The sequence below is a fragment of the Cebus imitator genome, unplaced genomic scaffold (genome assembly GCF_001604975.1).
Source record: "Cebus imitator isolate Cc_AM_T3 unplaced genomic scaffold, Cebus_imitator-1.0 Scaffold175, whole genome shotgun sequence".
Lineage (NCBI taxonomy): Eukaryota > Metazoa > Chordata > Mammalia > Primates > Cebidae > Cebus > Cebus imitator.
Window position 1 is genome coordinate 887,820 of NW_016107490.1, and position 15,007 is coordinate 902,826.

Consider the following 15,007-nt stretch of genomic DNA (forward strand, 5'->3'; position numbering starts at 1 on the left):
TCATGATTTCACTTTCTTTATTAGTTATTTAGGACTAATCTGGTTGTTTTAGGTAACTTAGTAGTTCTTGGTTTTTAAGGAATTGCTCCATTTTGTCTTCATTTGTGATGGTTAATATTGTCAACTTGATTGCATTGAAGGATATAAAGTATTATTCCTGGATGTGTCTGTGAGAGTGTTGCCAAAGGAGATTAACATTTGAGTCAGTAGCTTAGGAGAGGCAGACCCACCCACAATCTGAGTGGGCAACATCTAATTAGCTGCCAGTGAGGCTAGAATAAAGCACACAGAAGAAGGTGGAAAGAGCAGACTTACTGAGTGTTCCGGCCTTCATCTTTCTCTCCTGCTGGGTGCTTCCTGCCCTTAAACATTGACTAACAACAGACTCCAGGTTCTTCAGCTTTCAGACTCTTGGACTTACTCGGGCCGTCAGCCACAGACTGAAGGCTGCACTGTCGGCTTCCCTACTTGTGAGGTTTTGGGACTCAGACTGGCCTTGTTGCTCCTCAGCTTGCAGATGGCCTGTTGTGGGACTTCACTTTGTGATCATGTGAATCCTTAATAAACTCCTTAATAAACTCCCCTTATATACATCTATATACATCTATCCTATTACAATAGTTCTGTCCCTCTAGAGAGCCCTAATATAGTTGTCAAATTTATGAGTATAGAGTTGTTCATATTTATTATATTTTTAATGTAATTAGGTTTTATAGTGATATCCTTTTTCAGTCTTGATGTTGATCTTTTAAATGATTTTTTCTTTTTTGTCTTGATACAGATTTATAGATTTTATTGATCATTTCAGAGATATAGCTCTTGATTTCATGTACTCTATTCCGTGTCATTGATTTCTGGTTATTTTCTTTATAAATATTTTTTCCATTAAGTCTTGCTTAGACTGTATCTCACAGATTTTTATATATTGTGCTTGTCTTGTGTATTATATCTCCATTCATAGAAAATCCCATCAGTTCATGTTACACTTTTTGCTTCATCTGTTAAATATATGTTGAAGAACTGAAGAAGAGAAAATCTATTACATTTCCCCAGCTATTTGCCATGTTTTCTCTTTCTTTATTCCTAATCTTTCAAATTTCCTTGTATAACTTTTCTTCTTCCTCAATATCTTTATTTATTTTTTTTTTTGAGACAGAGTATTGCTCTGTCATATTGCCTGGAATGTAGTGGCATGATCTTGGCTCACTGCACCCTGCACCACCCGGGTACAAGCAGTTCTCCTGCCTCAGCCTCCCAAGTACCTGGCACTACAGACTATGCTACCACACCCGTCTAATTTTTGTATTTTTAGTAGAGACAGGTTTTACCATGTTGCCCTGGCTGGTCTTGAACTCCTGACCTCAAGTCATCTGTTCACCTAGGCCTACCAAAGTACTGGGATTACAGGCTCTTTATTTCCAACATCTTTCTTCAGCAGTTCTTAACACAGCAAGTCTGCTGGCCATCAATTTTCTTAGTTTTTCTTCAGTTGAGAATGTCTTCATTTAGCCTTCTTTTCCAAAGGGTGTTTTTGCTGGATGTTGGATTGACAGTTTTTTCCCCTTCTTCATCATTGATGATGATAAATCTGCAGTCATTTGAGTCATTGTTCCCTTGTACATAGTGCATTGTTCACTCTGGCTGCTTTCAAGATTTTTCTTTAAGATTTTAGAATTGACTATAATGTGTCTGGGCATTGATTTCTTTGGGTTAATCTTCTTGGGGGTTCTTTGACATTATTGAGACATTGAATATAGGCTTATGGGTGTATAAAAACTTGCAACATTTCAGTTATTAGTTCATCAAATGTTTTTTCAGTATCGCAAACTTACTCCTCTTGTTCTGGGACTCTGCATGTTCAGTGTTTTGTGACTACCTATAAGTTTCTAAGGTGGTGGTTGATTTTTTCATATTTTATCTCTCTGTTGTTCAGGTTGGATCAATTTCCTTTGATCTATCATTGAGTTCAGTGACTTTTTCTTATGTCATCTACATAATTGTATTGCACCCCCTCAGGAACTAAAAAAAATTTTTTTGTTTACATATCTTAGTTCCAAAAACATTATTTGATTCTTTTTGTATTTTCTGTCTTCGTTGCATTTTTCTGTTTTTCTCTTTGTTTCAAAAGTGTTTTTCTGTACTTGTTGGAGCATTTTTGTAATAGTTGCTTTACAGTCTGTCAGATAGTTTTAACAGCCCTGTCATTTTGTCATTATTATCTATTGATTATCTTTTTTTTTTCCTCTATTGATTGTCTTTTCATATGTGAGGTTTTTTCTGCTTCTATGTATGCCTAGTAACTCTTGATTATATCATGGATATGTTGAATATTATGCTTTAAGAATTTGGGTCTCTTATTTCTAACAGAGAATATTGATATTTTGTTTTAGCAGATAGTCTTCCTGTTTGCATTCAGGCTTCAAGTACTAACTGGTCTTCTGTGTTTGGGGTACAGTGTTGGTTTAGTTTTCAATAGCAAAAGTATTGTTCAGGTCATGTGTCCATTCAGTTACCAGTCTGGGACTTGGGTATTGGTTTATCCTATAGTTTACTTATTGAAGTCTGTATATACTGTTTAATGTCAGCTCCACATATGCACAGCTTGTGAGTGAGTCCAGGAGTTCATAAACGGCTTCTTGTGGTGGTTTACCCAAGCTCTTCTCCCTCCATTATCTCCTTAGTACTTATTCTCTGGGGTCTCCTTTTTAGGTTCTCTGACCAGAAATCTGGGCTTTTATTTACCCTGCCTTGTGTGCATCTGTATCTAGGGAAAATGGCAAGAGGGTGTACAGTACAAAAAAGTTACTGGATACCCTAATCTTTTGGGACCACACTCATTTGATTGGAGAGGAAAGTTTCTTTCCTTGAGAGTTTCAGATCTCTGTGGGTTCCTGCTGTGGCTGCCATTGTCATCACCACAGAATTGTTTGGGTGCTGGAATGGGAAAGAACCAATAGGTGAAAAATAGGAAAAAAGAATAATGGCATTATCTGCACTCTCTGAGTGTTAGGATATTCATTTCCCCCTCTTCTAGCCTTAACTAGAGAGCTTCTCCTGGGGCTTTTTCTGCTTGCACTAATATCAACTTTCAAAGTTCAGATTGAAACTTGGAAAGGTTTCCTTGAGTTCTGACTGAAGGATACCAGAGGGGAAAAAACAGAATATCTGGTTCAAGTATGATGCTACTATGAATTGTGACCTTTTCTCATAGTCCACCTGCTATTTTATTATTTTTAATTAGGAGACTCTCTTAGAGTAGTTTCAGGTTCATGGAAAACTTAGCAGATAGTACAGAACCCTCATATACTACCTCTCTCTCCCACAGTTTTCATAGTTTTCTTTATTACAACTTGGATTAGTGTGGTAAATAAGTTACAATTTATTAACCAATGTTGATATTTTATTATTCACTAAAGTCCATAATTTAAACTAGGGCTCATTAATTGTGTTATATAATTTTTTTCTGTTTGTTTTTTCTTGAGATGGAGTCTTGCTGTGTTACCCAGGCTGGTCTTGAACTCCTGGGCTCAAGTGATCCTCCACATCAGCCTCTCAAGTAGTCAGGGTTACAGACGTGCACCATTGTGCACAGGTTTTATGTTGTATGGTTTTATATGCAACATATGCATAATATCATGTATCCACCATTACAGTTTTATGCAGATTAATCTCACTGCCTTGAAATTGCTTTGTGCTACACCTATTTTTTCCTCTTCCTCACTGCCCTTAAACCTCAGGCAACCACTTCTCTTTCTCTTTTTAATGTTTCTATAGTTTTGCTGTTTTCATAATGGCATATACTTAGAATCATATGGTATGTAACCTTTTCAGACTAGCTTCTTTCACAAAACAGTATGTATTTAATGTTCCTCCATATCTTTTTTGTGGTTCGGTAGCACATTTCTTTTTATTGCTAAATCATAATATCATAATTTGTTTATTCATTCACCTGTTGAAGTATGTCTGGGTGGCTTCCAGTTTTTGTCAGTCATGAATAAAGTGGATATAAATGTTTATGTGCAGATTTTTGTGTGAACATAGCTTTCAACTCATTTGGGTAAATACCTAGTAGTGCAATTCCTGGATTGTATAGTAAGACTGTGTTTAGCTTTGTGAGAAACTGGTAAACTGTCTTTCAAAGTGGCTGTACTATTTTATATTTTTACCAGCAATGAGTGAGAATTCCTATTGTGCTATATCCTTGCCAGCATTTAGCATTGTCTGTGTTTTTGGATTTTAGCCATTCTAATAGATGTGTAGTTGTATCTCATTGTTTTAATTTGCAATTTCCTGATTATATATGTTGAGCATCTATTCATATGTTTATTTTACATCTTTACATCTTTTTTAGAAGTTTCTGGTAAATCTTTTGCTCATTTTTAAGTGAGTTCATTTTCGTATCGTTGAGTTTTAAGAATATTTTATATAGTTTTGATATGTCTTATCAAATATGTTTTGCAAATATCTCCTCCCAGACTGTGATTTATCATTTTATTTTCTTAACAATGTCTTTGACAGAGCAGAACTTTAAAAATTTTAATGAGGTCCAATTTAACAGTTCTTTTCTTGCATTGGTTATGCTTTTGGTGTTGTATCTATAAAAAGTCATTACCCCCTGAGTCCCCCAGATTTTCATCTGTATTATATTCCAGAAGCTTATTGTTTTTGCATTGTACATTTAGGTTTATGATTTATTTTGAGTTATTTTTTATGAAAGGTCAGTGTCTAGATTCACTTTTTTGCATGTGAGTGTCCAGTCCTAGTACCATTTGCTGAAAAGACTACCCTTACTCTATTGAATTGCCTTGCCCCTTTGTAAAGATTGGCTGACTATATGTATTTGACTGTATCAGGTCTATTTCTAGGCTATCTATTCCGTTGATCTATTTGTCTATTATTTTTGCAGCACCACATTTTCTTAATTACTCTTGCTTTATAGAAAGCTTTGAACTTGAATAGTGCAAAAGTCCTCTGACTTTGTTCTTCTTCAGTATTGCGTTTGCTATTCTGGATCTTTTGCCTTCCTGTACAAACTTTAAAATCAATTTGTTGATATCCACAATGTAACTTGTTGTATTTTTATTAGTATTGCTTTGAATTTATATATCAAGTTCAGTAGAACCGACATCTTAAGAATATGAGTCTTCCTATTTATGAACATGATGTATCTATCTCTCCATATCATGATGATTTTCTTTCATCAGATGTTTGTAGTTTTCCTCATCTTGTATGTATTTTGTTATATTTATACCTAAGTATTCATATTTCTTTTTTTGGTGCTGATATAAATGGTATTATGTTTAATTTCAGATTCCAGTTGTTCATCGCTGATATATAAGAAAGAGATTGACTTTTGTATTACATCCTTCAGCTTTGCTCTAGTGATTTATTAGGTCCATGAGTGTTTTCATTGATTCTTTTGGATTCTCAAAATATAAGATCATGTCATATGTGAGCAAAGATGGGTTTATTTCTTCCCTTGTAATCTGTTTACCTTTTACTTCCTTTTCTTGTCTTATTGTATTAGCTAGGACTTTGAGTATAATGTTGAATAAGAGAAGTGAGAGAAGACGTCCTTGCTTTGTTCATAGTCTTAAAATGAAAGCACCTAGTTTCTCAGCAGTAAGCTTAATTTTATTTTAGCTTTATTTTTATTTGTACATTTTTTTATCAAGTTGAGAAAGTTTCCATCTATTTCTAGTATTACTGTGAATTTTTATTATGAATTAGATTTTGTCAAATGGTTTTTCTCTGTTTTTTAATGTGATCATATGATGTTTCTTTTGTAGCTTATTGATGTGTTGGATTATGTTAATTGATTTTTGAATGCTGAACCAGCCGTGTATACCTGGAATAAATCTCATTAAATTGTGATGTATAAATATTTTTTGTGCAACTAATGTTTTGTTAAGGACTTTTGTATCTTTATGATACTGATTTGTAGGTTTTTTTTTTTTTTCTTTTAATGTTTTTATTTTGTTTTTTTTTTATAATGATGCGTTTTTTACTGATTGAGTTAAGAATTGTTTCCTTTGCTTTTGTTTTCCAGGATAGGTTCTGGCTTGTTATTTCTAATTTAAATGTTTGTAGAATTCACCACTTAGGCCCTCCGGGCCCAGTGCTTTCTGTTTTGGAAAGTTGTTAATTATTGATTTAATTTCNTTTTTTTTTTTCTTTTAATGTTTTTATCTGGTTTTGTTATTAAGATGATGCTGGTTTTATAGAATGAGTTAAGAATTGTTCCCTTTGCTTCTGTTTTCTAGGAGAGGTTAAGAATTGGTATTTCTAATTTAAATGTTTGTAGAATTCACCACTTAGGCCATCCGGGCCCAGTGCTTTTCTGTTTTGGAAAGTTGTTAATTATTGATTTAATTTCTTTAATAGATATGTGGCTGTTTAAATTCTTTATTTCTTGTTGTGGATTTTGATAGATTCTGTCATCCAAGGAAATTGATTCATTTCATCTCAGTCACCAAATTTGTGGATATTGAGTTGTTCATAATATTCTTTTATCTTTTTAATGTCCATGTGATAATTAGTGATGACTCCTATTTCTTTCATTTCTGATATTAGCAAAATGTGTCGTCTTTTTGTTTTGGTTAACCTGGCTTAGAATTTTATTAAAGTTATTATCTTTTCAGAGAATGAGCTTTTGTTTTTTTTTTCTTTTGCTTTTTATTATTGCTTTTTAAAAAAGTTTTAAAAGTTAATTCTTTTTTTTTATTGCTTTTCTGTTTCCAGTGTTATTGATCTATACTCTTGTTTTTATTATTTCTTTTCTTCTACCTCATTTAAGTTTATGTTACTCTTCTTTCTTTGGTTTTCTAATATGTAAGTTTAGGTAGTTTAATATAGGTCTTTCTCCTAATCAGATATATGTATTCAATGCTATAAATTTCCCTTTACACACTACTTCTGCACATTTTTAGAAATTATATTGTCATTTTCATTGAGTTTGAAATACTTTTTAAAATGTACTTTGAGTTTTTGGATCTATATGTTATTTAGACATACCTTGTTTAAGTTCCAAATATTTTGACCTTTAGTCATTCATTTCTAATTTAATTCTATTTTGGTCTGAGGACATACTTTGTGTGATTTCTGTTCTTTTAAATTTGCTGAGGTGTATTTTTGGGCCCAGAATGTTTTCTGTCTTAGTGAATATACTATGCGAGCTTGATAAGAATGTATATTCTGCTGTTGTTGGATGAAGCATTCTGTAAATGTCAGTTAAATTCATTGATTGGTGGTGCTGTCAGTTCAACTATATTCTTATTGACTTTTTGCCTGCTGGATCTGTCAATTACTGATGGAAGTGTGTTTAAGTCTCCAGCTATAACAGTGGATTTGTCTATTTCTTCTTCCAGTTTTTTTAGTTTTTGCCTCATGTATTTTAACATTCTGTTGGGAGTACATACACGCTAAGAGTTATTAAGTCTTCCTGAAGAATTGACCCCTTTATTATTATTTAATATCTTTCTTTATTCCTGATGGTTTTTCTGGTTCTAAATCTGCTGTATTAGGGTTCTGTAGAGGGACAGAAAAGAACATACACACACACATATATATGTGTGCATATATATGTATATATAAAAAATTATATATATATATATATAAATGCACGCATACATATACGTGTGTGTGTGTGTGTGTGTGTGTGTGTGTGTATAATTTATATTTATATAAAGGAGAGTTTATTAAGGAGTATTAAACTCACGTGATCCCAAGATTCCACAATAGGCCATCTGCAAACTGAGGAGGAAGGAAGCCAATCTGAGTCCCAAAGCTGAGGAACTTGAAGTTGGATGTTGAGGGCAGGAAGCATCCAGCATGAGAGAAAGATGTATGCTGAGATGCTAAGCCAGTCAAATCTTTTCATGTTCTTCTGCCTGCTTTTATCCTTGCCATTCTGGCAGATGATTAGATTGGGCCCACCCAGATTAAGGGTGGGTCTGCCTTTCCCAGCCCACTGACTCAAATGCTGGTCTTCTTTGACAGCACCCTCACAGACAGATCCAGGATAAATATTTTGCATACATCAGTCCAATCAAGGTGACATTCAGTATTAACCATCACATCTGCTTTGTTTGGAATTAAAATAGCTACTCCAGCTTTCTTTTGACATGTGATAGAATGATATATCTTTCTTTGCCCTTTACTTTAAAGTTATCTGTGTCTTTATATTTAAAGTGGGTTTCCTATAGACGTCATATAGTTGTCTTATATTTTATCTACTCTGTCACTATCTGTCTTTTAACTGGTGTATTTAGACCATCAACATTTAAAGTGATTGTTGGTATATTTAGCTTAATGTCTACTACTGTTTTTAACTGTTTTCTATTTGTTATGCTTGTTCTTTCTTTCTTCCTTTTTTTTTTTTTTTTTTTTTTTTGTTTTTTTTTTTTTTAATTGAACATTTTATATGACTCCATTTCTCTCCTTTCTTGGCATATCAATTCTTCTTTAGAAAAATTCTTAGTGATTGTTCTAGAGTTTACAGAGCAACATTTACAACTAATCAAACTTTACTTTCAAATAACACTATACTACTTCACAATTAGTGCAGGTACCTTATAATTGTTCTCTCCTGTCTCTTGCCATAATTCATTTCACTTATTCATAAGCTATAATAAATCAGTACATGGTTGTTGTTATTTGAACAAACTCTTTGCCAATTAAAAGTTTTAGAAGGCTTTTATTTATTTATTTATTCTCTCTCTGACACAGTTTATTTCTTTATGTAGATCTGAGTAATAACACATATATTGTTTTCCTTCACCCTAAAGAGCTTTTTAAAAACATTTCTTGCAAGGTGGGTCTACTGTTAATGTGTTTGTAAGGTGTGGGAGAATATGAGGCCTTTTATAATCTTCTGACTAAATCTGTTTTTTAGTTTTATTATTTGTTTTCTTTCCAACCCAACTTCTATTTTAAGTTCAAGTGGTACTTGTGCAGGTTTGTTACAGTTACATGGGTAAATTGTGTCTCATTGGGCTTTGGTGTACAGATAATTTTGTCGCTTAGGTAATCAGCATAGTTTTCCGGTCCTCACCCTCCTCTTACTCTCTACCCTTAAGTAGGCTCCATTGTCTTTTGTTCCCTTCTTTATGTCCATGTGTACTCAGTGTTTTCCTTCTGCTTATAAGTGAGAACATGCAGTATCTAGTTTTCTATTCCTGTGTTAATTTGCTTAGGATAATGGCCTCCAGCTCCATCCATGTAGCGGCAAAGGACATGATCTCATTCTTTTTGTGGCTGTATAGTATTCCATAGTGTATATGTACCACACTTTATCTAGTTCACCATTGATGGACATCTAGGTTGATCTTTGCTATTGTGAATAGTGCTGCAATGTGCATTCATGTGCATGTGTCTTTTTAGTAGAGCAATTTATATTTTGGGTATATATCCAATAATGAGATTGCTGGGTTGAATGGTATTTCTATTTTAAGTTCTTTGAGAGCTCTTTCGACTGTTTTCCACAGTGGCTGAACTGATTTGCATTTCCACCAGCAGTGTATAAATGTTCCCTTATCTCTGCAGCTTCGCCAACATGTATTGTTTTTGGAATTTTTAATAATAGTCATCCTGACTGGTGCAAGATGGTATCTTGTGGTTTTGATTTGGATTTCCCTAATGGTTAGTGTAAATCTTTTTCTTTTTAATGGGCCTATGCCCCAGGATGTAACCTTCACCAGTATTTCTCAGCTTCCTATACCCTACTTAGGTGAGCTAGGAAGGCTAGAGGAGGCTGGAGTGGTTATTTTTCTTCTCCCATCTTGATTAGGTTCTGGCAAAGTAGTTTCCTCCTCCCCCACTGGAAACGGGAGATTTTTCTGATATTCACTATAAGAATATGGAGGGCTCATGGCAAAACTCTGCCCCTATAAGCTGTGATTCTCTGTATTAACTTGCCTTTCAAGTTGTTAGGCACAGATTTGCCTTGTAACCTCAGTTCTCTGATGGATTAAAGAAAAGCTGTTGATTTCCAGATAGTTGTTTTTCTTTTTTCCCCTTTGAGAAGAGGGGAGTAAGGACCTCCAAGCTCTTAATATGTTGAGTGGAAACCTTTCTTTACTTTTTAAGAGCCTTCTAATAGCTACTGTCTTCTTTTTTGTCTATATTTTGTAGCTATTTTCAGTGGGAGAGCTAGAGTTGAGTATTCCTACTCCATCTTATCTGTACAGATGCTCCTTGACTTACAATGGGGTTATGTTCTGATAAGCCCATCATAGATTGAAATTGTTAAGTCAATAAGGTGGTTAATATGTCTAATCTACTAAACATCATAGTTTACCCTACGCTACCTTAAATGTGCGCAGAACACTTGTATTAGCCTACAATTGGACAAAATTATCTAACAGAAAGCCTATTTTCTAATAAAGTGTTGAATATCTCATGTAAGTATATCATACCTCATATCACTAGCTTGAGAAAAGTTCAAAATTAAAAATTTGAAGTGTGATTTCTACTGAATGCACAATGCTTTTGCACCATTGTAAAGTTGAAAAACCTTGTGGAACCATTTTAAGTTGAAGACTCTACATTTTTTTGAAATACTGATTTGTTTCCTTTAATGATTATATTTCGATTCAGGTTTTTTATTTTCTGAATTATTTTGGTAAATTTTTTTTTCTAGGAAATTGTCATTCCTTCTATTTTTAAGTTTACTGATGATAATGTTTATCATATTAGTTTATCTTTTTCAAAATCTCTTATCTATGTTTTGCTATCTTTATTGTTACATGCTGTTTGTTTGTTTTGTTTTTTTGCCATGGAGTCTCACTCTGTTGCCTAGACTGGAGTGCAGTGGTGTGATCTCTGCTCACTGCAACATCTGCCTCCCAGGTTCAAGTGAGTCTCGTGTCTCAGCCTCCCAAGTAGCTGGGACTACAGGTGCGTGCTGCCCTACCCAGCTAATGTTTTGTATTTTACTAGAGATGGGGTTTCTCCATGTTGGCAAGGATGGTCTCAATCTCTTGACCTCATGATCAGCCCACCTTGACCTCCAAAGTACTGGTATTACAGGCATGAGCCACAGCACCAACCCCACAAGGTACTGGGATTACAGGCGTGAGCCACTGCACTGAGCTGATTTTGCCCATTTTTAAACTGGACTTTTGTTGATTTTGATTTATGGGAGTTATTTATATATTTTGTGTATTTACCTCTTAGGTGATTTGCAAAGAGCTTGGCACTCTTGAAGAGTACCAGCTAGTATTTTGTAGACTGTTCTTCATTTTGGGTTAGCTTTAAATTCAGATTATGTTTTATTTAGTGAGAATATCATAAAAATGATATTATGCTTCTCCCAGTACTATATCAGTAGATGCATGATTCACTGTACATCATTATTAGTGATATCAACTTTGATCCCTTTTAATAATTAAAGTGATAGCTGTCAGGTTAGCCTGCGATAAATTTATTTTCCATTTACAATTAATAAGTATCTTGTGGGAAGAAGCGAATGTATTTGCGTTGTGTTGCTTTTAATCATCCATTTGCCTATCTATTTTGGTATCTATTAATGACTTTTGCTTGCTCCAGTTATTACTGTCATGTTTGCCAAATGATGATTTTTTTTTTATTTTTCTCATTTCTTCTACATTTCTTAATTTATATTTCTTAATTTATTTCAGCTACAGGAAGGAGCTGTCTTATTTCTCCCATTTATTTATTTACTTACATCAGTAGAGATGATGGATTTTTTTCCAATGGATTACAGTTCATTAGTATTAGGTTGGCGCGAAAGTAAACATGATTAATTTCAGTGGCAAAACCCGTGATTACTTTTGCACCATCCTAATATTATAAATTTTATTGCTTTGGTTGCTTAAGTTTTATTTTCTCTGTCTCAGCTCTGGAATCAGCCATTTCTCCAATGAGCCCTGATTCATTTTATTGAAAATGATATTTAGAAACCATAATATGGGTGTTGGTGTTCTCATTTTTTATTGAGAGATTATTGTTGTAGGCCTTTTCAGTTTTTTATTAATTTCTGGTTATGTCTTTATTTTTCTAAGTTATTAAGGGGAGCACTTAGCTCACTAATTTTTTAGTTTTCTTAAAATCAAAATGTTTAATGGTATAAATTTTTCTCTAGTTAACACTTTTTTATTCATTAATGCCCAAGGTTCTATTCTAGGTGCTTGGAACACATCTGAATAAAGCAAAAATATTTCTTTGTTTTTGGAGTTTACATTCTAGCAGAGGAAGACAAGTAATTAATATGCATTTTAACTGCATTCTAACTAGTTTCAATATGACATTTTTACTATTCAGTCCTACGTATTTTGTAATTTTCCTTGTGATTTCTTTTTTGCCCAGAGAACATTCCTATTTTCTGTAGGAGCTGATTTATATCTAATACCTAATGCTGACCATTAAACTATGACAGAATACTCTTAAAATTTGTCTTAAGAAACTCAGAATACTCAATTGTTGCAGTCATACCTTAATAAACATTTTTTTTCACTGATATCAAATTCATGCCCTGCTGCTCTGTTGTGGGTTGTTTAGTTAACTTTTCTATATACACAAGCATTTTTCTTCTCAGTGCCAAATCATTAAGTTAAACTCCACATGTAATACTATCAGCTATGTACATAACTCAGTTAAGTAAAGACAAATGGACAGTTTTGAGTGTTGTGTGCATAAGCAATAACAACTATGTCATAACTGCCCTGTGCTCAGCAGCAGCTGTAAAATGTCATCACTTTTTAGATGCATTCAGATTTCAGAGATGTTAAAATGTGAAAAAAATGTGAGGCTAAAAATAGATTTACTCAGGTATTTTTATTTTATTGTATTTTGTATGTTATTCTAAAATTTTTTTCTTTAACCGTTCAGTTTTCTTCTTTCTTAGAAGAAAGTGGATCTAGCTAATCCACTCTTTCTGCAGTTTTCTTGGGACTATTGCATGACTAAAAATAAAATAACTTTACATGAATAAAGGTGAAAAGATAATTTTAAGTGCTGTCAGCAAGTTTAGTTTCTTTGTTATTGCAAAGAGGTCTGGGTTTACAATTTATATCTAATATTAGGTAGAATTGAAATAATACTTTCTTCAACTGGCTAGTAGCTTTACTGATTTAAAAACTTTAGAGAATGGCTAAAAATTGTGCGTTAATTGGCTCAGCTGTAATGTACAGTTTTTTTTTTAATATGTGACATATTTTTATATGTAAGATGTGAATTAATAAAAAGGAAATAGCTGATATAAGAAAGAAAAGGACAACACTAATAAGAGGACACAGCATTTTAATAAATATATTGAATATATATAAATGTATTTGATCCGGTTCTCAAGTCTGTTTATTACTGATTTTCAGTTGTTGTCAATAGTAGTTCCACCTTTGTTTCTTTCCCTTCAAACATCATCTAGACAGTTAACACAGTGCTTGGCATATTCTAGCTTCTTGATAAATATTTAAACGAATAAATGAATGAATGGTTAGAGAGTGGACAAATAAACAGATGACGAAATTTTAGTCTTTTGTAGTACAAATAAATATACATATAAATTTCACTTATTGATTTGAAAACAGCAATCTTTTAATAATTTAGGTAATATAAAGGAAAAGATTAATTTATTTTAAAATTTGAACACGAGTTTTTCAAAAGTAGAATTATACTATCTGAACTACAAATGGAAAATAAGAATAAAAAGAAGTAACTTGAAATTGAAATGAATTTATGAGATATATATTCTTTAACTGAAATAAATTTATGAGATATGTATTCTTTAATGTAAAAGTAATTGGTGGTTCAGAAGATATTTTTAAAGATTTTCTCATTTTAACTGGCTTATTCTAGAATTTTGTCAATTATAAATTGTTTTGAACTTTCTACTTAAATTGAAACAATTTTTGTTTTTGAATCACTATGGATTCTGATTTAGTGCAATTAAATCAATGGATTTTACTATGTATTATCTATTGGGTTTAATACCATCTAGAAATAACCTAGAAAATATTTCTCCCTAGATTTTGAATCTATATGATTCATATTGTCTATTGGTTCTGTATTTAAATATTTGAATATGGTTTATGATAAAGTGTATGGGCTGTGATGTCAGGCAGATTTGAGTTTCTATCTCCAATATGTTACGTCTTAGTGAGCAATTTATTTATTCAACTTCTTAAACTTTAGTAGCATCTTGTATAAAATGGAGATGATGGATACCTACTACCATAAAAGGTTGTTGGGATGATATAATAAACTTAATATGTAAAGTGCTTAGCATAGTGTCTGGGATCTGGTAGCTATTCAGAAATTGGGAATAACTGTTTTTCTCCTTTGTGTTTTTTTTTCTGCAGCTTTTCCCACAATTAAACCAGACAAAGATGCAAGACATGTAGTAAAAGTGGTAAGTGTTGCTCTTAGATTTGTATTTCACATATATTTGACTTTTCCCTTTTCTGTTTTATTTATTTAAGAATGTTTTTCACCTTAATTTTGTAACTGTTGCCTTATCAGTAAACCTAATGTTATGATCTATTTTCACACTGTTAAAACATTAAGACTAGAGAACCTTTGTTTTTCTGTATTGCCAACTATTACCGTGTGTGTTATCTATCTAGCTATTCTTTCTCTTTCCCTCCCAAATACCCTCTCTCCCTCTCTACCCTAGATGGTAAGGTCCTTAAAGGCAAGCATAGGGTTTTATTTCTTTTTGTGTCCCCTGTACTTGGTATAGTGAATGAAATACAGTAGACCACTCAGTAAAGGTATCATATGTGAGTGGACCACGGGGATAGTTTGCTATGTATCACTCAGATGTATATGTTGGTATACAGTGAGTGTTTGTATATGTTTATACAGTTCTCAGTGCTTTTAGTAAGTGTTTTCTGTAAGAAAACTACTTTTAAAAGTGTAAGACTGTATAGGGATAGTTGTATAATATGTTGTTTAAAAATTAGATTCTTCAAGTTTATTTAGTGTTTTCTGAGATTTTTAGTGGAAATCTGGTGCCTATGTTGTATAAAAAATGATTCAAGTACTATTA

The 15,007-nt window shown here is 32.9% G+C and overlaps 1 protein-coding gene across 5 annotated transcripts in view; it reads left to right on the top strand.

The window, feature by feature from the left end:
• VRK2 (VRK serine/threonine kinase 2) overlaps positions 1-15,007 on the top strand; it is a 109,171-nt gene that overhangs the window by 26,908 nt on the left and 67,256 nt on the right. For all 5 annotated transcript variants that reach the window (XM_017544967.2, XM_017544964.2, XM_017544965.2 and 2 more), the window contains exon 3: positions 14,319-14,368. In XM_017544967.2, coding sequence (XP_017400456.1) covers positions 14,319-14,368 — 50 coding nt within the window. The remainder of the gene's footprint in view (positions 1-14,318; positions 14,369-15,007) is intronic.